The 24,987-nt window shown below is 39.2% G+C and overlaps 1 protein-coding gene across 1 annotated transcript in view; it reads right to left on the minus strand.

Annotated features, from left to right (window-relative positions):
- LOC137255526 (plexin domain-containing protein 2-like) overlaps positions 1–1,125 on the minus strand; it is a 38,889-nt gene extending 37,764 nt beyond the window's left edge. Inside the window, exon 1 of the mRNA XM_067792958.1 lies at positions 1,023–1,125. Coding sequence (XP_067649059.1) covers positions 1,023–1,125 — 103 coding nt within the window. The remainder of the gene's footprint in view (positions 1–1,022) is intronic.
- Positions 1,126–24,987: the final 23,862 nt, after the last annotated feature.

The following is a 24,987-nucleotide window of genomic DNA, read 5'->3' on the forward strand; positions in this document are numbered from 1 at the left end:
AGAATGATCTGCTACATATCAGATTTTTTCTATTTTATGCAACAATGTCATGGCCTTTTTTTTCTAAATATTACAAACTGCTGAGGTAGTGAAAGATAAGTCCACATGTCTGAAAGACGACTCATGCATCTGACACCTCTTTTCCTTCAACAATATATAATTGAAACTAACATGTTCCATTCATACACAGGGTTGGTAATGTCGACTCTCTTTCAAATATTTTAAAGACATTTTTTTCCTCTTGTGAAGAAAAGCAAGGAATCACAAGGAATGGAAATTTGGTGTGAGGTTATTTCTACATTGGATCATGGATGTGATACTTTAAAAAATGAAACATCATTATTTAATCACTATACATAGTTAAATGTTTTACAAGTTTGAGATTTATTGTCACTTTAAATGTCTCAGCTATATGGCCAGGAGTCACACATGATGTTTGGATGTCACATAAAAACAAATAAGAGCTCAAAGTCTTTGCAGTCTGGTAAACTCAAGTGGGCAATGACTTGAGAAAAGCCTGATTTCATAACAGTTGTTAGACATGCACATTCCCAACACTGAACAAAGTATGATTTATTTACACAATAATAAAACCTCTAAACACTTGCCACAGAAAATCATGAAGAAAAACTTTGATGATCACCTGGAACCACCCTAACAAGAAAGTCCCATACCATGAGACAAGTGTGTCCATAATATGTATGTGCCCTAATGGACATATAGAACAAAATACAATCCTGTCAATAAAGATTATCTCAACTGTAGGCCAGCCATTCAGCAGCTGATGAAGCTGCGAGCTTGAGAATTCTTGTAATAAGCATGTGTCACAGGCCAGTCTGACAAGTCGACAAGGAACGTTGACAGACTTATTGGATTGGGAGGGTCACTGTCAATTTGGGATCTGCTTCGATCTCATCAACCAAAGCTATATGGCAAATCATTTTAACAGGAGCTATTAGCCCATCCAAAATGTTAGTGCTAAGACGGAACACATATTGCAAACATTTGACAGCAAATGTCACTGTTAGCGCTGGAAGCAACAGTGGGCTCATCTTGCAGTTCAGGGTCTGCCTCACCGTTGGCAGAGCTCCTTCCTGCTGACACGTGCCACTTCTTTGGTTCCATCACGCTATTTTTTCCACAATAGGTCCAAACCAGCTGAGTTGTCTACTCCATTAATCATCACTACAGAACTTTATTTTCAGTTTTTATTCTGCATGTCTGTTTTTGTCAGTAAGTGAAGCTGTTAGGAGCATGGAATTTGCCGGAGTGTTCATTATTTAAACAAGCAGCGGAAATAGGAATAGGATTCGGGCAGGAAGAGACTTTTTTCACCATCCTTTTTTCTCTCAACCAGGGTGAACTGTTGATCATATCAAGCTGGTGTCAACTTTTTCCATGTCAGATAAATGATATTTTCCCCACAAAAATTACAAGGAATTAACCATGATGAGTTTTTGATGACACAATTACTAATTGACATTATCCTTTCATCTGCATAGAAATGCTTGAACATCCTCAGCTGATCTCTGGCACAGTTGAAACGTAATCCCAACGTGGTACTAATTTCTGAACTTAAACACATTTATGTCAATCAAGGAGACAAATCTACATGTTAAACGTCCCTCCTCTACCTCCTTAATGAACAAAGATTTCAGTATCAAGAAAATATTTTGTTCTTGCCTGACATGCAGATCCTCTGACGCTCATGATCATAAGATTTGAAACAGATAAATCATTCTATTCTAGTGCTATAAAATTACCATATTCACGAAATTGGCAGTTTAGATACTGGCGATTACACAAGACAGATTATTGATCACATGACACTGAAGGACCAATGCTGTCATAGAGTCGCTCGTTGGGTGAAATAAAGAGCTCACTTGAATCTTAACAACAAATCATTTCTCCAGGGTGGGGATGGTCCAAAGACAGGATTAAATTTCCATTTTTTCCACCTTCGTTCTAGGTTCAAAATGAGATTGGACGCACTGAGCCCAAAGGTACTGAACACTGACCTAGTCTCCAGAGTACCACTGGTATGGGTAGGCTGAAACTTGTTGCGCCCGAATGACCTCTACCATTTTGAGGTGTAGAGCCTGCCCAAAAAGCTTTTAAGCATCAGGAGACACATATGACTCTCTATCAAATGGAGTGCTGGAGAGGGCCACCGAATCAATGACGGCCATCTCACACAGCTTCGTGTCTTGTCCTGTCCGTACAGGGGAAAAACTCTTGCATCCGAGCTCCATTGATTTTTCTCAGTAACTATCATTTGTGTGCAACATGCATAACCTAATAGAAATTGAGAGAGGCCAGCGAACATAAGAGGCTCAAGTAATCTAGCTTGCAAATACACACTGCAAAGACTTCATCTGGCATTCTGAAGCAGCGTCAGTGTGCAGTCTCCAAGAGTCACAATGTTTTTTTGTTGAGCCAGTAGTGGTGTCAACATGTCCGCTCGAAGACACGAGAAGCATCTTAAGTCGGCACACTACGTAAAGGAAGACATTAACATTACGCCCCACTAAAAACTGTAACAATCAATACATCCTTCAATTTCAATATCAAAGTTAAAGATGATGGCGGACCCGTACCCTAAGGATACCTGCTCCTGGTTCAAGGAAGACGCCTCACATTAAACAGCCATGGCTGGCTAATACAGAACTTAAACTTCCATCATCTAGTATTAAGCGGGATAGAATTTCCGTACTGTAAACTCCCTGCCGGCATCAAGTCTGATATATTTACATTCAGATCAGGATAAACAGTATTGACGAAGCAATCCATTCTCAAAGAACTTCAGAGCCTTCTTTTGATACATAAAATGAAATTTTTTCTTAGTATATTTTTCTATAAACGTTTTATGAATTTCTGCAAATATTTCATTCGCTCTCATGAATGGTTGACAGGGATTAAACGCAACTGACTGGAATTTATTCAATTTAGTTCATGTTTCTTTCTCACACCGTTATTTCTACCAAGAGATTGTTTATTCCAAGCTTTCAGATGCAAATTTCAGTCATGCAGGAGGAAAAAGCAACTCAAGAGTGAGTGAGTGAGTGAGTGAGTGAGTTTACTTCTACATGGCACTCAACAATATTCCACCTATACAGTGGCACTCTGAAAATAATTGAAGCTGATGGCTGCCTACAGACACAGGTCACTGAAATCTTGATAGTGATAAATAACGGAGATGCAATTTTCAGTAAAAATGCAACAAAAAGGTCTAAAAATATCAATGGGTGATGGGTGACACATTTATACGTAGGTAACTAACAAAGATGTTCTGAACATAAGCTGAAATGCTTCAACCACAAGGTTCTGACACTGCCCTTTGTGATAACTGAACTGGAATGAAGAAAAGCTATGGAGGGGAATGAGTGCTGGCTATTTTCACCATAACTGAAGACGGCCATATTGCGAAGAGTGAGCTAGGTTTCCAACACTTTCACAATATTCCAGCAATATCATAAAGGTAATACACTGGAATGGGCTGAAACATGTTGGGAATCAAATCGAGAACTTTATCGTGACAAACTGATGCTTCAACTACTAAGCTACGTAACACCTTCACACAATGTAACAGATGTTATAATTGAGATTACACTTTCCTAAGTAAAGATTTTGGTACTCTTGTTAGGTTGAGTTCCATCCGGGATTCAAACCCCCATCCTCAGAATCAGGCAGCGAATCACCAGCACACAAAGTCAGCTGCCTAACCCGCTCAGCTACCGTGGCTTCCACAAGGCTGATACAATGACAAAAATGGGGGCAATTATTGGGAGAGAAGAGTCAATCATGAAATTGAGATTATTCCAAATGTTTCTGTGCTGAAGCCGACAGACATTCTCATTGTATAAAATCTCACAAGCAAACCTGGTGTTGAATTTATCTTAGTACACTCAAAAGACAAACTGATCCAAAATCCATCAGAACATGGCCAGGTTTCCTTCTGCTTATGAAAGTCGATGACACCAACTGAAAACAGTTGTTGGTTTGGCAGATGTCTGCAATCAGGTGACAGTGTATAAAACAATACTGACCCATCCCGCCAATACAACACAGGGTCACATGAGTGCAATATGATTCATGGGGAAAAAGCTAAAAATATTTCAAGTATGAAAACTTGGAAGGTGAAAATTTGAATGGTAACAAGATCACTACGAAAACAGAATCAATCTGACAAGGTTCTCTAATATAAGATTTTGTTAATCATGATCACAGTTATTGTATGGCGTAATATGATGTCCAAAGTTACTGTTGTTCGGCTTCTTTGAGTAGAATTGACTTGAAGTTAACAACACCCTACTTGTGTTTTGGTAACACCTCAGGTGTGAGGTAACATGTTTACATGTGAGAACATATAGGGCAGCATGTGCTACAGAATATCAGGATAAGTGACCAATCAGACTGAACTTTTTAAACAAGGATCAGAAGCTAAATGTATTTTTGGGCCATGATGGACATACTTAGTTTTTTAGTTTGGTGGAATTCCTTTAGTGTGTGACTTCAGGTTGTCACATGAAAGTTGTTAGTGAACAAAAAAGTTGTCATGAATGTGTTCAGGAAGTGACATGAGTTTTCCTTCTTATCAAGGTTATGGTGAATTGAACAATAAATGTGTACAACTTCCCACTGCCAGCTTGTCATGTTCCAGTGCCTATTATCTATGGTATATATTCAGAGCTCCAGATATGATTTACCTCATGTGGGTACTGTACCTACTGTATTTTTATTATCAATGTAGTGTGGGTATTTCATTTTACATCACCAACTGCTTTCAAATATGTATTTCAGTTATTTTACGTACATAAGTACATGTCATTGAGTAGGCTTACTAAGCAGGTTAATATTGCCTTTTGTCATGCCTAAGCCAAACCAACTTTAATATAATGGAAATGACTCTATAAAAAAATCACTCATCCTGTACAGCACTCGTTGAAATTGTTGTGTTCTTCCTTATGAAAGAGATTTTCATTAATATATTCCATATGGATGTATTTTAAACATTTTGGGTATCTAACATTTTAAATGCATAATTGGTATGCAACAATTATTTTTCAATGTGTAACTGGAAAGTTTCTAAGTGCACCTTACCCGGATACGCAGATATTACATGTACAATGTTACATTGGTCAGAAGACCTGACTGTATACGGAAAATTCTGTTTTGTCAAGTAAGCTCATGTGATGTCAGCACATGTAACAGCAATATAATGTACTAAAATGATACTGACAGATAAGTTTGGTGAGTAGACAAAATTGTTATAGGCTAGAGTTAAATGAATGAAATATCTTGAAGGTAAATTTTAGCAATCCATTTGGATTCGTTACAGCAATGGTTGCTATGCTTGGCCCATGATGACGACAGGCTTTAGCTAACTGTCGCCAGCAATGTAATGTACGGACACAAAATAGTTATACAAATAGTGAATACACTTTAATCTGCAGGGATAACCAACATCTCTTCCAATGTGCCGTCAAATATAGTATCTCTAATGTTCCATAGTTCTGAGTTCACTTCAGGAGAAAGTTGACAAGTTACCATGATCCTCAGTATTCAGTTCAAAGTTCGTCTTTGATTTTGAAATGTATAGCAGTGAGATCACACCAATGAGACTATGAGATTAGAAGGAAGACTCTTACTTCTGCACAACTGTCTGATTTAAACACTGGTGACACTATACTGATCACAACTTTACTCGAGCTGCCATAATTGGCCAAGACCTGAGGGGAAGGGACAGCAAGGTTATTGGAGCCGTTGCTACTGAGCTCTGTGTACTGACTGCCTGTATCACCTGGGATAAATACATGGGTGCCATGGCTGGCTGCTGCAGTTGTAAAGGATTCCAAATGCCAAAAGATGACAGTCGGCTTTTTACAGACCTAGGCTTGAATTAAGACTTGACCTTTCTTTGGTACTGCCAATCCTTGCAATTATTCAAAACCATAGCAACCCTTGTTTACATACATGTGTCAAACACTGTGAAGGGAAAGAAAACTGACGATATTCTAGCAACCCCCTTCACATGCTGCTGACACACAAAATCATCCTTAACAGAGAAACATCTACTATCTTTGCACTCTACTATCTGTTGTTCATTTTGTTACAGACACATGGGATATAGGACTGTGATGTAATAACATTTGCAGTGATTGCAGTAGGTTTTGTATGAGTGCGTGCAGAAATAAAATTATAAACATGTCGTCCAAATCTTTTGCACATGAAATTTTCAGTACAATCCTGAATCATGTTAAAATTTATTGTTGGTCTGTATGTTGCGGTTTTAAGGTACTTTTTAAAATTGTGTAGGTCAGAATCTATGCATCCAAAACATGCTCCCAAAATATTTTGTGCGTGGTTTTATCATTTTTTTTAGCCTGAAAAATGCATGTTTCTGCGTTAACGTGTGCACTGATTTTATATATTTAGCTGGGACAGTTCCGCCAACAGTAACAAACAGCACGTTGGGCAATGTCTCCCACTTTGATACATCACCCATCAGGTGGATTCAGGACAGAGAGAAGTCGATGCTGTGTGGAGACCCCGTCACACCCTGCCTGGTGTCTCATGGCATCACCCAACCACTGGATTTATGAGAGAGAGAAGTCGATGCTGTGTGGAGACCCCATCACAACCTGCCTGGTGTCTCATGTCTCATGTCATCACCCAACCACTGGATTTATGAGAGAGAGAAGTCGATGCTGTGTGGAGGCAACACCCTGCCTGGTGTCTCATGCCTCATAGCATCACCCATCCACTGGATTCAAGACAGACAGGAGGTGATGGTGTGTGGAGGCCCTGCTAGACCTTGTCTGGTGTCTCATGCCTCATACCATCACCCATCCACTGGATTCAAGACAGACAGGAGGTGATGGTGTGTGGAGGCCCTGCTAGACCTTGTCTGGTGTCTCATGCCTCATACCATCACCCATCCACTGGATTCAAGACAGACAGGAGGCGATGCTGTATGGAGGCCCCGCTACACTCGACCTGCTTCATGTCTCAACAGCATCGCCCATCGGCTGGATTCAAGACAAGAGTTGATGCTGTGTGGTAGCATGGTGAAACTGGCTTTGTCAAGGCAACTGTGGAGTCAATTCATAGCTTTCATACACTCACACACACTTTAATGGTCTTGTGACAGTCCAAGATAATATCACCATGAGACTATAGGAATTACATCACGTTTACCTGACTCCAGCAGAGCAGGTGCTGATTCAGGCTGCAGTCTGCACTATTCTGTCTATATAATTGCAATTCATCATTTCTGTGCATGGCAAGTCAGAAGTTGACAACACACGCATACATTGCTTCATATTCAAGGAAATCCCAGGTGAATGAGAGCTTTTAGATGAAGGCTGTTTTTGGACAGTATCTCAGTGATAACTCACCAAGTCACCTACACATGGGAGGACAGATGGAAGTGATGCAGAGTTTACACAGCTCGAATCAAGTATTTAGAACATGAGCCAGTAACCTGAAACTGCAATAAATCATCAGTACCAAATGTCAGGCATCAGATGTAATTGTAGACTGAGCAGGTCCAACCTGTTTTTGGTTTCTCAACCTAAGGTTGAACAAGGTGTGAGTAAATTTGCTTTCTGAAATCAAGTCATGTCTCAGACGATGACTACCATGTGAAACAATCCACAAACACGCGGTGCTTCTGGGGCTGGACATCCATGGCTTAGTTCATCTGTTGTTTAATGCCATGTTCAGCAATAGTCCAGCTAAATAATGGAGCCTAGACCTGACAATCTCTTGACCATCATCATGAGTATCGATCTCTGCAACTGGGATATGAGGAAGTGTCAACTAAATCAGCAAGTCTGACCACCTAATCCCTTCTTATGACAAGGATGGGTTACTGAAGGCCAATTCTACAACAAATCTGCAAGGATACTCTAGTAGTGAAAGGAATATTTATGCATGTATCTGGGCCAGGTGAGCATGAGGGTTTGCACTGAAGGACACATTTCATTTTAAGGAAAATATTCCCTTCATTTCAAACAGAATAAAAAGCATGTGCCAAAATGCTTTCATAAGTTTTAAATTGAAATCATTGGCCCTAACGAAAGAGAAGCTCTTAGAAAAACTCAAATTTCAAGCAAAATAATTGAGTGCAGCAAAGTTAAACAAGTTTTAGTTTTCTTTCTCAATATTTCCCCTTATGGGAATGCATTTGGGCAAGAAGCATTAACAAGTCCTAGAGTGGATACAAACGTTTTTCTAATGTTTGCTTCAAAAGCAACTGGAATGGGTAATTTGATGAAAAAGTTTGGTTTTAGCTGACATGTTGCATACAATCAATGTTGAACCAAACTGGAGAAATATCAAAGGTAGTTGGTGATGGCACAGGAAATTGTGATATTTTGAGTTATTGCCAAGAAGTGGGTTGACGATGAAGGGGTTTAGTATGGTTCGTTACTGGTCATATGTGCTTTGGGATTCATTAAAACTTGAAGATGTCAAAGCAGAGCTTGTAACAGACATAATAAGCAGAGTGAATGTGTCTGGTTCGAAGACTGTTTGGAACAGTGTTTCATAATGCCATATCTGTTGGATGGGAGAAGAATGTCAGAGGTCTGTACCACAAATTCTAGCACTGTAGTATCTCAAGTGTCCGTTATCAGTCATGCTACAGGCCCCAAAATATATACACTGTAACTACAAAGTTGATATTTGGTTTAACATAATTATTTCATTTCTGTAGCTTGAGTGTGTGTGCACATGTATGAACGCGTGTGCATGCATTCATGTCTGGACTGTTGGTTTGGCATTTGTAAAGTCTTCTAATGCAGGCTTCTTCTTCCTTTCACTCTGATGCTCATGTGATGGACCATCCACTTGTCTGTGGATAGATTCTCAGTTAGTTAGACCACTGAGCTGTCACAAAAAGTACAAGTCACAGCAAAAAATCACCAACAAATAACAAGTTCTTCTTTTTCTCTCTTTAGGTAATCTCTACTTTCAATGCACATGACAAAACATTTTGGTTTATAGTTTAACGCAGCTCTCAGCAATATTCCATCTCTCTCAGCAAAAGACCATGGTGGTGGTCTGTAAATAACTGAGTCTGGATCAGACAATCCAGTAATCAACAGCATGAGCATCAATCTAGGTAACTCAGATAAGATGAAATGTGTAGCAAAATCATAGAAAACATAATGACCTTGGCAAGAAGTCATTACTGGTTCCTATTTCATCCTAAACATCCACCATTTAAAACTGAGGTTAAAACTAACATTTCCTTTTGAAACCAACCCCACATATCATGAGGCTTCTTGGAAATATAATTACTGCCATCCTACCAAATGTCCGTATTCAAAGCACAAAACAGGAACGTGTGTTCCGAGAGTGACTGAGTGACAGACTGATAATGATTATTGACTGCAGGAGGCAACAATGTGCAACATCAAGGTAATCCTGTGCTATGACAGAAAATAAAGCAACTTCTCCCAGTAATACATTTACGCCAAAACATTCAGCTTATGTGGGTGAGTGAAAAGCTGGTGAATCCTTTCGTCTCTTTGCCTACAGCCATGTGATTGCTAAGGAATACTAGAAGGGACGAGGGAATTACTCCTCTCCATCGCTTCCTCATCTTAAATCAAATAAATTATCTCCATTCAATCTTACACAAGTATGATCCAATTCTCTTCTTTAATCTAGTGTAGCTGGTGCTGGGATTGTTCATGATACAAATGTTGGTATTAATCAAATACACTACTTCTCTGGCATGGAAAGAACTCATCTACCAAGATTGTCTACAGGCTGTGTATCACGTTGTGGAACAAGAGAAAATTCTTCAAACAGACAATAGGAACTGGACTGCTTGGAAGGTTTCACCAGCTTTCTTCACATAAGCTTTCATATGTTGCCTTCAAGGAAACAGCATCAGTAGTACTGTACATTGGAGAATGGGTGTGCGGGTGAGTGAGGTGAGAATGTAGATTGAGGTGAATGAGGTGAAGGAGGTGAGTATGTAGAGGTGAATGGTGAGCGGATATAGTGTCTGTGGTGAATAGATGTGTTGAGTATGGTTAAGTGACTGTCTTACAGTATGGTAAGTATCCTGAATGTGAGAGCATAGCAAGTGAGTGAATATGGTCATTGTTTATGGTGAGCGAGTATCTCGAGTGAATATGTTGGATAAGTGAGTGAGTGAGTTTAGTTTGATGTTGCACTCAGCAATATTCCAGTTATAAGGTGGCAGTCTGTGAATAATTGAGTCTGGACAACACAAGCCAGTGATCAAGGAACATCAATCTGCGCAATTGGGAACCGATGACAACCAAGTCAGAAAGGGTGACCACCCGATCCCGTTAGTCACCCTTTTACAAGCATAATTGCATTTTATGGCAAGCATGGGTTGAGTGAGTGAGTGAGTGCTATCGAAGCGCCGATGCTACTGCACTAAAAGACAACGTTTCATAACTTTTCCTGCTCCCCAGTTCCACCTAAGATGGAGGACAGACAACTCCTGAGTAGATCATAATCCGGCTGTGAAGCATGTCTGATACATAGACCTACTGCTCGCCCTGTAGCAGCAAAGGCATTTACATAACCAAACATCAAAGCCAGAGTTGTCTTATCCACACAAATAAAGCAGAATTTCTCACAGACCACAGAACAATGTGAAGCATCTGGAAACAAATTTGATATATTGAAGTCCAGGTCATGAAGTATAGGGTCCTGATCTTCTTAAATGTTATCCCAACACAATGTATACCACACGTCATTTATATTACTTGCACAACAGACATATCAATGTGCACTGAGCATGCTGAAGGGAGAAAATCCTCAAATCAATGAAATCATATATATAAGTTGGATCTCATACAGCGCTATCGGAACTGAACATATACAGTAAATTCTATCAATTCGAAAATATCAATGGCACTTTGAGATTTGAGAAAACCTGTTTGAGCTGATGGGGTTCTTCCTTATTCTAACAACACAGACATCCTGGGTCTCAACTCCATGGCTCTGTGGAATGGTGCCAGAGAACAGTGCGAGATAGGCAGGTCTAATCTAACAAGCGACTATTTTTTGTTAGCAGTTCAATCACACGACAAGCAATGGCAGCACAGAAGACAAGCTGTTAGAAAGAGCAAGGCCAGGCTGCTCCTGGAGCCAATGCAATGGGTAAAATCAGTATCTAGTACACAATCAGTATCGATACTAGTGGTGTTGAGAAAGATCTTACTGAAAGGGTTGTCAACATGGAAAATAATCATGCGTGTGCTCTGCATGACTGGAATAATGAAGCAGTTGCATACAGCTACAGATAAAGTAGAGGATCGTGGAACTGACGTTAAAAACATGCTTCCTGGCCGCAAGCTGTGGGAACATCCTAATGATGTAACCCTGTGAAAAAAATCATGAAAGTATCATCAGTGTGCTAGATCGCTGGCCTCTTCATTCTCATCAATGAACAGCCTACTTGAGACTCCATTGATCTAGAAAGGATGATGACAATGATATGCCAATGCGTGATAAGGTAAATATGACAATGGTATAACACCAATCTACACTGGACACCAGCAAACATGCAGGCTTTATGTTAACATATGGGTCTAATACTGGAGAACGTTCTTCTCTCAGCCTGGTGGTGATACTGGCTCAATTGGAGAGATTTTCCTGCGGGGTTCCAGATATGAGGAGAGATCAAATTTACCCTTGTCAAAAAACATGTTTGACAACCATGTGATCAGAACAGTTATTAACTGCCACGAGGGGATGAAAATAATAATTGAGCCATTTTAAATTTTTAAAAACATGAGAAACACAATCAGTCCATACAATGTCAGAAAATCCCTCCCAGTAGTCTCTGCAGTGTTTAGAACTCCTAGCCTCTGTTCACAATTAAGAACCCTGAGGTCATGGGGGATTTCTGTCTTACAATTCAAATCAATTCATTTTCTTTGACACTGACTGATTGTATCCCAAAAATGTCCTCAGATTTGATCTAAATCTCAAGATACATGTCACATGAAAAAGTGATAAAATTATACAAATGCCCTGATGACATTTGTCTGCAGCAAAATCACTGAATATCTGAATTAAAGGACCACGTAAATCTTTCACTGTAAATGTTACAGATACGACATCAGGCTCTGTGATTTTCATGTTGAACACACAAACACTATCCACAATGTCTTTCATTTGCGATACAGTGGTGATATCCTGGTTGGTGCAGGCTATGGCAACGTACCAAGGACTGTGAAATGAGGAAGACATATCACATGCTCACACTTATACCATTTACATTTTTAGCCCTTCCATTTGTGACTGAAGAACATGTTCTTCCTTGTTCAGTCTTCAATATCTATGCCTATGCTAACACTTTTATCAAACAGGTCTCAAATCAAGTTATGACATCACACCCCATGCAAAGATCACATGTGCAACACACATCTCCACTAAAGTCAAATCATGAGGCTGAGGATCATGGGTCAATATGGAAAACTTCTGATCGAGTCTATACTCTCACAGCATAATTCAACCGTTTTGCCCAGTAATGTTAAAACCATATCTGTGTACACATCTCCAACAAATGCAGTCACTTGGCTAAAAGACACTGAAAGAGCGCTTTTCAGTTGAACTTGACCACCTTGACCAGACTCGTACGAAAAGAAATCACTCACTGCAATTATCACCCCTTTACATCGAAAAGAAGTTAAAGAGATCCCAGACTCTGGCATGTTTACTGTCAACTTAATTCCCTACTTCTGAGTTGAGATATTGGAGTCAGGGCCTGTGTGTTGGTCCACAGAGTCTTTCTGTGTCAAATGTCAGTTTAACGTGTATCCCGAGCACGTTCCATTGTTGACGAAAAGCTTCCTTCCATTGAGATGGAATTCTGTGCTTAAACGAAGACAAGCTTGTTGACTGACTTACATGAAATTAGCTGTTGGAGGAAATATATGCTTCCTCATTCCGACAACATGCCGGTCTAATACAATGTTGGGCTATCTATTTCTGACATGGGAGGGTGGAACCGACATCCTTAAACTGATGTACAAAATTGTTTAGTTGTCTCAAACATGACAGCATGAAACTCATAATTGTGGACTATTTAATATTTTATTTTTTGAGGTCATTCATTAGATCATTAGTACTGTAATTATTTGTCCCAGTCCACCCAGCTGTGAATGGGTGGGTACCTAGTAAGGATGGTAAAGCCTCAATAACTTGGTGTGCCTTGCGCCTGCAAAACGTTTATACTCCACAGGGAGTTGAGACTGCGAATACATGAGCCGTTGAGACTGACTTCAAATGATGGACAGAGTAAAAGTACCAGCACCTTGAGCATGGTACTTGAGCATAGTTGAGTGGATATATGTGCAATACAAATATCCTGTAACAAAAATAAGGAGAAATAATTAGATCAAAGAAATCCAAAAATACCGAATTATAACCAAACTTGACAGGTTGTTTGCCATCACATGGTCTTGCTGAGTGTAATGTCACTGTAATCCCTCATAAAACAATTAGTATTCATTTATAGATACAAACATATAATAGGGTGGTGTCACCATGTGACTTTGCTTCAGTTATCACCATGTATAATGCACACAGCTTCAACATATATCTTCCCACAGTATGATCAAGGCCTTCTCATGACAACTGACAGGATATTTATCATTGTTCACATCCTACCATATAATCCCACCTAACCATTCAATACGCCATGATAAACTATGTGTGCAAGTGACTTGTGCAAATACAACACATTTCCTGATTCTGTGACACCAGTGCTGCACTCTGGGGACCGCTGTTCATGTAGACGTGTCAAGTGGTAGGACATCCGTCTCGCTGGTGTGATTCCTACAGTAAACACAGACTCGCATAATCCGATTACTAGTTGGTATGTACCTTGCCACCACAAGTCTTTGATCATGCAGGCAGTGATGACACCCAGCATTAAATACACCAAATAACTACACGGACACTTCCATCACACGGACACTTCCATCACACGAACACTTCAAGATTTGGAAATGGAACACTTCCCTTGTAAAACATACTCTAGATCGTCCATATACTTTGGGGATAACTGTACTGTTTTTAATGAATTGGGAATGTATACAAGAGGTTATATAGCTGCAAATTTAGTTATATCAGCAACTCGTAGTTCCTCTCAGTCAAAAGTTTATCATATCACTCCTTGAACTTTCATAATCTCCAAGCAAAGAAGTTCCCTTCCCAAACTTCAACACGTTTGATATGTACACACTGACTATATCTGATAATAACTAATAAATCATAGTGTTATAGCTAAAATGGATGAAATTATAAAACCGCGATCCAGTTATGAGACATGTGCGGGCCACTGCCAATGATAATGGCCCACTGATTCCTTCACAATGGGCCATCAACAGTTCTGTTGTTTAACGTCACAGTGGCTAAATAATGACGTCATAATCTTGTTCCATGATCTGACAGTGGTGGGTCAACAGCCCATTGCGAATAAGTTGTTGAACTTAAATTGATGTCTGTTTGGTCTTTTTCTAATGCACATTCCATCCATTTTAGCCATTCTTAACCACACTATGAAGAATCAGTACTTTTATTGAGCTATTAAAAATATTCCAGCAATATTGTACACCATCAATGGCACACAAATGCAATCTTTTCATCACTGCAGGATTAGACTGGACTAAATACTCCATGAGGCATATCTGTGCTTGCATGGAATTCTCTGCTGATGAACACAGACAACATAATATGTAAAATCTGGTATCATTAATCGACCTTTCTGGGGAGAATGATGTTTTACAAGATTGGCACAAATGCTTTGAGTTGTAGATAGACAGAGACTTGCATCAAAAGCTACATCCACATCTGCTGGTAGCTGATCAACTAGCCCCATAAAGTAACTGGACAGAATGAGGACAACATAATAGCGCAGCAAAGAGGTTTTGCAAATAGCTTTATGTCTGAATATAAAATTGCAATATAATAAGAAATTCAATCTGCCAAATCTACAAACCTTAATTACATGATAATTTTAAATCTATGTCAGCCATTCAAGCAGCAAAACTTAATCCCAAGTCATGTTTCAATTAGGTCTTTTCATCAAATATGTTTCCAGTCAGTGTTTGAGATGCAGTTTCTCCACAGTATTAAGTTTCCAATCAGGGAGAAAACATTGCTGAAGTCACAGCAGATGACAACGACGACGTCCATAACAGTGTACTTTCAGTCAACCTTCTCTGTTTTCACTATCGTTCCTGGTTCAAGTTTTTCACGTAATGTTTCGACTGGCAAAGATCAGTACTGTGCCACGACACATAACTATCAGTTCGGTAATTACTGGGCTGAAATTCAACAGCGATATCTTTGTCTTCCACACTATCAGAATGTTAAAAAGCTACCTTTTGCATACATTCTCCGTTGGGAACACGATCAAGGACAGATTTACTGCAACAAAAGAGCTATGTCTTTCATCCGTTTCAATGTTGATGTGATCTTTACAAATTAACTGAAATGATATCAACTCAAACGCCATCACATTTAAATGAAATATTTGTTTAGGGTACATAAATCCTTTATCCTGAATAATACTGAAACCAAATCCCTGCTTTCAATTGCAGCATGATCTTCAGCATGACAAACATCATTTGCAATATTTTACTTTACAAGTTGGCCATCAGGGCTGCTTTAAAATCTACAGCCTGAATGAAATCTGCAGGCCCGTTTTGTTAGAGTCCAATAAATGCAAAATAGACCACACTGTATACTGTTTCACACTGTTCCTACAGACTCAAGCTAAGCCTATGATACACAGAAATGGATTGTGGAAGATTCATGAACATTAATTAAGAAAAAAGGGCCCAATACAATAACATCTGGTGCTAGGCCTCCTGGTCGGCAGTTAATTCGAACACTGGTGACAAGTCAACACCTGTGAGTGAGTGACATAGCACTTAACTCAAACAATCTTGATGAATAATGAAGTGTCAGATAGAGAATTAACATGAATAGTCACAGAGAAACAAAGAACATCTCCTCGTAACAGGAAAACATTTACAGGTGAACAAAGAATGGTCAAATGATGCTAACAAGGCTGTAATTTCACATTGTGGGCATAAGCTAGACTCCAGCCATGAAACACCAGTCTGTAAATATACAACTGAACAGCAAAAGGAATGCAATTTTTAAAAAAAATATAATCCCATGTATACTTGAAAACCTTGACAAAACCAGAGCTGCATTTCTTTTACTGTATAATATAACTGACTCTGGATCGGACAATCCAGTGACTGTCAATCACAAGCACTGATCAGGGGTTAAAAAATCCCATCGCCCGAGGTCCGGGACAAGTCAGTTTTCATTTTGGGTTATCAAATAATGGTATCTTACTTAATGGCTACTATTGCAAATAAACTTGGATTTCATTTCATATGTGCTCAGAATATAGCTATTACATTTCACAATGGTAATAAAGAAGAGTCATCTTTCCTGTGTCTAATTTACTTTTCAAATGACATGAGCCCTGGGCCCATGGTTCATAAACCTAACGGACATTTGCTATGGTAGGTGAGCCATCAGAAAAAGACAAAACATCAGAAAAACAAGCATCAGTCTTTGCCAATGTTTACACTCATAAACTGTGTAAACATTGATGTGTGTACTCTCATTAATCAAACTGCAATATGTAAACATATTCAGACCGATTCTCTGGTTCTATCATTACTGCACATGACATGCTTGACAAAACTTTGTACATCTCTCACAAAAATGTATGTAAATGATATATGTTATATATGTTAAAAGGTAATGCATGTTAATGACTTAAAAATCTTTGGCCAGATATCACTTCCAGAGATCCAATTTATCCAATGAACAATTTTCTTCATAAATACTGGCATCAATAAACATTTTGACAATATTTTCCCCGACTGAAAAGAAATGAAACCAAGCCACTTGTGACAATGACCTTATGCCACATATTACAGAAGATGAGCTGACACCTTTCATTCAGCTTATCTCCGGCCTCATACAATACTGTTCCAGTCAACCCATGCAGAACCACAGTCCCACTTAACAAGTGCGTCGACATTCAACATGCCACGGTGGTGTTTCTCATCACACCTGATGCCCAGTGCCATGGAACTCAGCCTTCACCTTTACATGCTGCCATCTGAGTGCTACAATGAAGAGCTACGAACATGACTAAATTATGTGGTCATGAAGCGTGGGACACAGGTGGCGTTAACTGTCAGTTTACAACTTCACAGCATGAGTAATACATGGCGGGCAAAGTGTGTCGAGTGCATGAAGTTATTTCATACTTTCATAATCATAATAATAATGATAATATTGTATTATAATATCAGCCAACAAACCTGATCTTGTCCTATTTGATAAAGTCAATTAAATTATTCATATCATTGAATTTTCTGTTTCTTTTGACAGCAACATGATTGGCAAGATTCAGGAAAAGCATGATAGATATGCAGACCTCGCGTCTGAAATGTCTCGCTTGCATCCCAAGTACACTGCCATCAGGCTCCCCATTGTTCTCAGTGCCCTTGGTTTGGTACCTCCTGATCTCTTGTCGCAGATCAGGAGAGTGCCTGGGTTCTCCACCAGCAGCACAGCCCTTCTGACAATCTGGGTAATGCAGAAGGCTGCAGTGTTGGGGAGCCTTCATATTCTCCGGAAAGTTGTTGGTGGGTTCAACTTGGCAGTGTTTCCTGGGAGAAGTCCCATTCGCTGTCTGGGCTGCGTGTAGAGGGGGCGAGGGCCCTGAGCTGATGATGAGCCTTACCGGCCTGACTGTGCCAGGATCACCCGAACCCTCTCTGCTCCATATCTATCTTAATCTGTAAAACATGATAATAATGTCTCCATGAGGGAGGGAGGGAGTGAGTGACACTCAGAGGAAAAGATATGCTTCTGTGTACATGAAAGACTGAACCTGTACAGAAATTACTCTTCTCAGCACAATCAATCGAGTGTTAAACATACCAATAACTTTAATGGTATCCAAGTTTGTTACTTTGCTTGTTGTTCAACACCACTCTCAGCAATATTCCAGCTATATTACACCAGTCTTTAAGTAATCGAATCTTAGACAAACAATCCAGTGATCAACATCATGAGAATCAATCTACAACTTTGGATGTGCCAACCACATCAGCAAGACTGACAACTCTTACAAGCATGGTTGCTGAAGACCTATTGTGACCTTGAAGACAATGGAAAGGTACCGCAGTAGATATCTTTTGTTCATTAATTCAACATGGATAGATTGAGCCAGAACATAGACCAAGTCAGGGGGAAATCTAGGATTCAGATCCATGAGTAGGGAATCTCTTGCCAGCAGTATATTGGGAAAGTATTTGTTTCTTTGGGAAACATCTTCTGCTGCTGGTCTACAATGTTCCTGCCAACAGGAAGTGATTAACTTTGGATTACTGAGTTCTGAACAACTGTCTGTCTGCTTGCCATGGGGTAGGTCTGAACATTTACATCCAACAAATACAGATATGGTGTTGGAAATACTTAGAAACATATCTACTGCTGCTCGTTTAGAACAATAAGGAAAGTGATTGCCTTCATCAACTCCTGGTTTGATGTACATCATTACATGGAAATCCGATGAATATTTCAGGGCATACATAGAAAGAAATCAATAGATCCGCAGATTGTTGATGCATCCTCAACATGGCAATAGCTTTGAGTCTGGTTATTTGACACTTGTTGAATCAACTGTTGCTGTTTGGAGCATAAGCCACAGAGTGACCTACCTCAGAGCGTCTGGCCCTGTCAGTCCTGAGAGAGGAAGTCTGAAATTGATCTGGATCTGCTTTGTACTTCAGAGAACGCTGAGCATGGTGTGGCAGAGAGACACAAACCATCACACTGAGATACTTCTGACATTTGGATTGTCACAAACATGATTACATAAAGGAATTATATTTGTAGGAATATCTTGGTTTATAAAAACAAACACATATTTTGACAATCCCCACAGAATAAGTAAGTTTCAAAATATTTACACAAAACAGCTGTGAGAACAACTACAACTTAACAAGCAAGTACCTGTGTTTGACAGAAATTCTGCAGAAACACATCTCTGTGTTGCTCACATGTAAACCTACCCAGAGTACATTTTTCTGGACACTAAAACATTTTTGTACCTGGTCTATCATGTGTCAGTTGCATGTACTGATGAGAACCTAACAACTTCTGTTTTCTGAAACCAGGGTGATGGGGCCCTATAGTTAAAGCATTTGCTTGTATTATTCCTAACATCGTACAGTACTGATGTAAAACCGCAAAGGACAGCAAAAATCCAATTCATTCACAGTCACACTTTAAAATAATCATAACATCTGAAAAACTGTGAAAATCATAAATACTTCTGTAAAACCATAATTATGTATAGGGTAATGTCCGAGTAGCTTTCCCTTCATTAAAAATACTGGAGCCCACGACCCAGAGCACATTATTTTTAAGGAATAGAGAGCTAGAGGACATGACCCTATTTTAATTACATTCAAAGTATTGGGAATATTTGTGTTATCATAAGTAAATGTCAAAACAACAAAATGAAATCTTTAATTTGAAACTGGTACCCATCGCTCCATTCCTGAAAAGCAATGGAGCAAGCAGACAATGGAGTGACGTCACAAATTTAATTTAATTACGGAAAAACCACTACTACTACTTCTAGACAGGGTTCATTAACAGCTTTTTATTGAAGAGGATGGAATGGAAAATAATGTGTTTCAGATTCGGCTTGACATGCTAGACTATCATCTGTTACTACATTTTAGAGTGAGAATTAATATTGTAACCATGGTTACATAGAGGGATGAAACAGCTTCCCTGTATGTGGCAACTGAAGGACCCACCCACCAATCACAAATCGTTATCGTCTTTAGCGTTACACCCAGTTCTAAAACAGGCACTGAATGATTGCTATATAAGCATTACCTATACCTGCATATTTACATTAAAGAACTTCCTTTATCTAAGGATGCTACCGGCAGGCTCCAGAAGCAGACTGCTGTGTCACTAGGTCAGAAAACCATCATGAATCGTGACAGTGAGATTAGACCTCAGTTGAGTCTGTTCAACCATGCAGTGATATGTTGATAGGGGAACTGTATTTAAGTCCACATGAAGCGTCACGATTCTGGTGTAGCATGACTTGTCAATACAAACAAGTCTTTGTGGCTGTACGTTCTGTCTGCCTTGGATGTACTGCAATGTCTGATATATTTATCCTGAGTGATGTCACACAGTAATACCCAGTCTCAGTCCATGATCTCATTTAAACATACCGTACAGCAACAGTTGTAAAGGCTTTTCATCAACAGCCTCATACCTCCTGATAGTAACCTCCCTTGTTCAGTAATCTTGCCTTCATTGAGGCCTCCTGAAGACCATACTGACTTCAAGTGACCCCAGTGTATCTTTTTTTTATTGACCTGGAGAAGCCCCTCACATGACTGTCCTTGGTACATAGTGTAGCACAAATCTACTATCTACTGAATATATCGATATCAATACATCGAGGCATGAAATCAAAGGCTCTGAGGCTGCCTGTCAAAGCAGGTCTTTCAACATACCTTTGGTCGACTTTATATTTATACAATCTTACTTGAAGAAACTAAACTATGTTTTCCAAAACTGATAAGGGTACACACTGTACTAATTTTTCCACCACTTTATCTTTTGTATGGTTATAATAAACCGCATGTGAATTTTCGGAGTACCTGGGATGTTTATTATGATGACTATGGTACATCAGAAAGGTTTCCACTGCCTCACAACACCCATGTGAGTACAGCTCCAAGCTGTGAGGAAGGCATGAATACAATGGGGAACAGTCATGTTTAAAGATGCTTTACTCGTGCTGTCCCTGCAGGATGAAGAGGTGGAAAAATAACAGCCACCATTATATGGCTTCCTCAAATGTAGGTTCTAAAAGAGTCCTACATAAAAAGAACTCTACATGAAAAGAGTTTGGTTTAGCAATATTCCGACATCACACCAGAAATGGGCTTCACACATTTTACCCATGTGGGGAATCGAAAAGGGTGAAACAAATCAGACACAATCATACTTAAAAATAACAGTGGAGGAATTAACCAAGAAAGACTTTCTGAAACCCACCAACTAAGAAAAGATAGACATGTTACTTCATTTCAGGCTTAAAATCCAGTGTCTAGTCGGTACTTGCTAGCACTATGCCTAATAACCTATGCGGATCATTTTGTTTTTCTCACATGAACCATTCTGTATATTATCCCGATAAACCATGTTGCATATACTACAGACAAACCATGTAATGCAAAACACAGTGTTTTAAAAGCAAAGTACTTCCACATACAGCAGAAAGTGCGTGGATGGCCATCTTGTGATATTGCTGGATAGAGACTACATCTAGCTGTAATTCTAAACAAACGATATCAAGCATCCACGGACATAGCTGGTTGAGATCAACACTGATAAGTGGCAATTTTCGAGACAGACCACTTGTTCTTCCTAGCCATTTCCATATGACAGATGTGAAAATACTGGTGTAGGTTGAGATGATGCAGTCCCCACTGCAGCAGTCACACCTCTACAAATTTACATGTCCTCGTTGTGGATGGAAACAAAACTGGGCTGACAGCTAATCTACATACTTTATTTGGAAGTCACAAACACATGTCATCTTGAAGTCTGATATCCATTCATTTGTAATATCAGACGACCTGACAGCAGTGCCGGATCTAGTGCTTTGTTATTTACATCAGTGCAACCCGCTATTACAAAGTGCAGTCTAGTTAACAGTCTCACTTGCATCAGGTGCAAGTCAATTTTTGATTGGGTAAACTTCTGAATAAAACATCTCGATTCAACAGCATATTTCTTTCATGACATATTGCAATAAGCAATAACTAGGTTTTTATCTTAGTTTGCACATGGTGCAAGTAGGTTAACATTTCTTAAATCGAGGCCTGTGACAATTTGCTTCGAATTTGTGTACAGCTAGAAAGAATTCCATTGAAGGAAGAACTTTTTTCAACATAACCTTGATCCTGCAACCCACCATCTTGTTATCTGTACCAAAAGACTGTGAATTTGACTGACAGACCAAAGCTGAATTCCATTCATGGTGTTCATTCATTCATGAGTTTTACACCTACATTCCAGTTATGTTACATTTAGCCATCCTAATTTGAGAAGAGAAGCTGTTCTGATGCAAGTCTTAGGTCCTTACCAGCAAGGATGGAAGGGTACAGTGCTGACAACTCTAGAAACATAATAAGGCAAAATGAGATTCTAACCCGCTCACAGGTTTCTCATGCAACCAAGGAATGGAACAATGGCCTATGGCAAGAAGGGGACCTGTTCCCCAAGTTAACACTAAAAACAACATAAAACTAAGGTTTCTGGAAGAAAAGGTTAACCCTCTCCAATACCGGTTCATGTTTAGATGTACTCAGTCAATCTTCACCAGTCTTGTCCACAAAACACAATTTCTTGTTGACTTGTCAAGATCATACTCAATGCTCTGTCAAAGAAGTAATTACATTAAGATTTCCAAATGTGTCAATTCAGATAAATTAAATTCCACAAATTTGATTCAAATCATAAAATTTGCCACTTTCATTTTTCAAAATTGAATTCTCTGCCACGGTGATACTGGTTTGTGAAATGATCACTTTACAAGCAATAAATACCCTTTATTGATTCCCTTTACGATTCTACAGCATTATGAAATATCACCCAGTAATCCTTCCCTTCAGGCATGTAATTGATAAAACAGAAATTGAAATTGCAACCAGCGATCCTATTTGTCATGAAATCCTATATGCACTCTGCATCCAAATGTCTTGAGATGGCACAACTGTCATCAGGCTTCCCACGCTAATAAATTTCCGTTGAAGGAATGGCTGAGGAAGCCATTCTGAAGTTGACTTGACACTGGTGCCATACACTGTGTGCACAGAACATGACAACTGGGAAGTGAGCTGACCATAACACGTCAAGGCAGGGCCACCTCAAACCCCCTCAGCTAACCTTCTGCCAATGGTTGAAGCTGCACAGACAGTAACAGGCAAAAAGTACATTTTGTTTAGGAAACAACCATGCTGAAATTTCTTTACTGAAAATTCTGAAAGGAAAAAACCAGAATAGGCATATTCTTTTAGCACTATCACATAAAACCAGTTTAGTTGGAAACTCCTGCAAATGTTTAGATCTTCCAGGAACATGTGAATTGTGACATTTCATGCCCTCCAGATCTCATTCAAAGAGCAGAATACAGAAAGTTCCTCTCAAAGCATATTCGGCCCAATGCTAAATTCAGGGAAAACTGCAAACTGATATTTCCTTTATAAAAGGTTTATCTTGTTAAATTTCTTTCAAGTGAGAAGGAATAATCTCAAAATCAATATCTAATGATTCCAACATGTCTTAAAAGTAAGTAAACCAAATGGAAAAGTCGCAAATTCCTTATAGTGACAATGTACATATTCAAATATCTTTATAAATAATACTGAGAAATTGTTTGATGTTTTTTGTAAACGCCTTTCATTGTAAGCAGAATATTTATGGACACATCATTCAAAATCAGTGGGAATACTAGTGTAAAATAGTCCACACTCATTCAAAATGTCATTCACAAGGTGCCACCGTATTTTATACAATTCTCTAATGATGCTACAATCCTTCAATGTGTTCTAGTAGCCACACGCTGCCCTTTTAACCACACTGCCCTACCCAAACACAATGCCTGGAGCATTCACACTCTCATTCCAATACACATCCCCGCCAGTCAGTCGAACGTTCCTGAACAATTCATAAAACATCCCCTTACTTTCTATTACAGCACTTAGGTCTGCGCTATCACAGCCCTAATCCGATAACTCCTGCCAATATATCCTGTGAGAGAGGACAGGATCTCAGCCGCGGTGGAGCATGGGTAATTGGGCACACCACCAAGGCTGCTGATTACGTCTGTGACACCACCTGAGACATCATCTGCAATGATCATCTAGCATACCAGGTATATTGTCATGTCTGTCATTGATGGAAGTCTTTGGTCACTGCACCAGTCAGTCTCCGAAGTTCAACATCACTTGACATTGGTTAACTAAGGGAGGAGGTTCAAACCCTGAAGCAGTAACTAGCAGATGGCAAAGTCATGGAAGCCTTAACTTCAAACAACTGGACTGAGTTTCAAATAGAACCTCAGTGTATCACACAAAATAGAATTAAATAAACGTGACAAAATCCTTTCCACATTCATAAGAAATCTTTGCTAAAAGCAATGTCAGTTGTACAAAAATTATTGTAAACTGAATTCATGGAAACATTTTATGGTATCAGTGTATCACTTGCTTACACATGGTGAAATCATGCATCATATGGTCCTTGTAACCTTCACAATATCAACATATATACTGAGTGAATGAGTTTAGTTTCATGCTGATTTTAGCAATATGTCAGGAATGTCACAGTGGAGGATACGAGAAATGGGTTTCACATACTGTGGTCATGTCTTTGAAGGGCATTTAGAAGTGAAATGCATAAGAATGAAGATTTATGGATATCAACTTCTTTATATGAGAACACAACATTTCGGAGTTAATGCTGATGAAGGAGTAAGCATGAAAAGCCCAAAATATTTAGGTGGTTGGTGGTTAAGGGGGATGAAGAGCCCAGATTCAGATACTACAGCCGCTGATGTCAAGGACAACAGGACTCACAACCACATGGAATTTGACCACTGTATGTCTACCTTCTGTCTCTGTAAATTCTCTTGTCATTGACAAAGCATTGGATGGGATAGATGTTTGTGTAGAAAATGGATTGTGTTTTCAACGAGGGTATAAAGAGTTCTATTTCTACATCTTTCACAGACTAAATTAGCACATTCATTAGTTCCATATCATAATAGTGTTGATGTTAAGGTTTATGACTACCACATCATTTTCCATCAGCTTGGGACGAATTAACCTA

The sequence above is a fragment of the Haliotis asinina genome, chromosome 11 (genome assembly GCF_037392515.1).
Source record: "Haliotis asinina isolate JCU_RB_2024 chromosome 11, JCU_Hal_asi_v2, whole genome shotgun sequence".
Classification (NCBI taxonomy): domain Eukaryota; kingdom Metazoa; phylum Mollusca; class Gastropoda; order Lepetellida; family Haliotidae; genus Haliotis; species Haliotis asinina.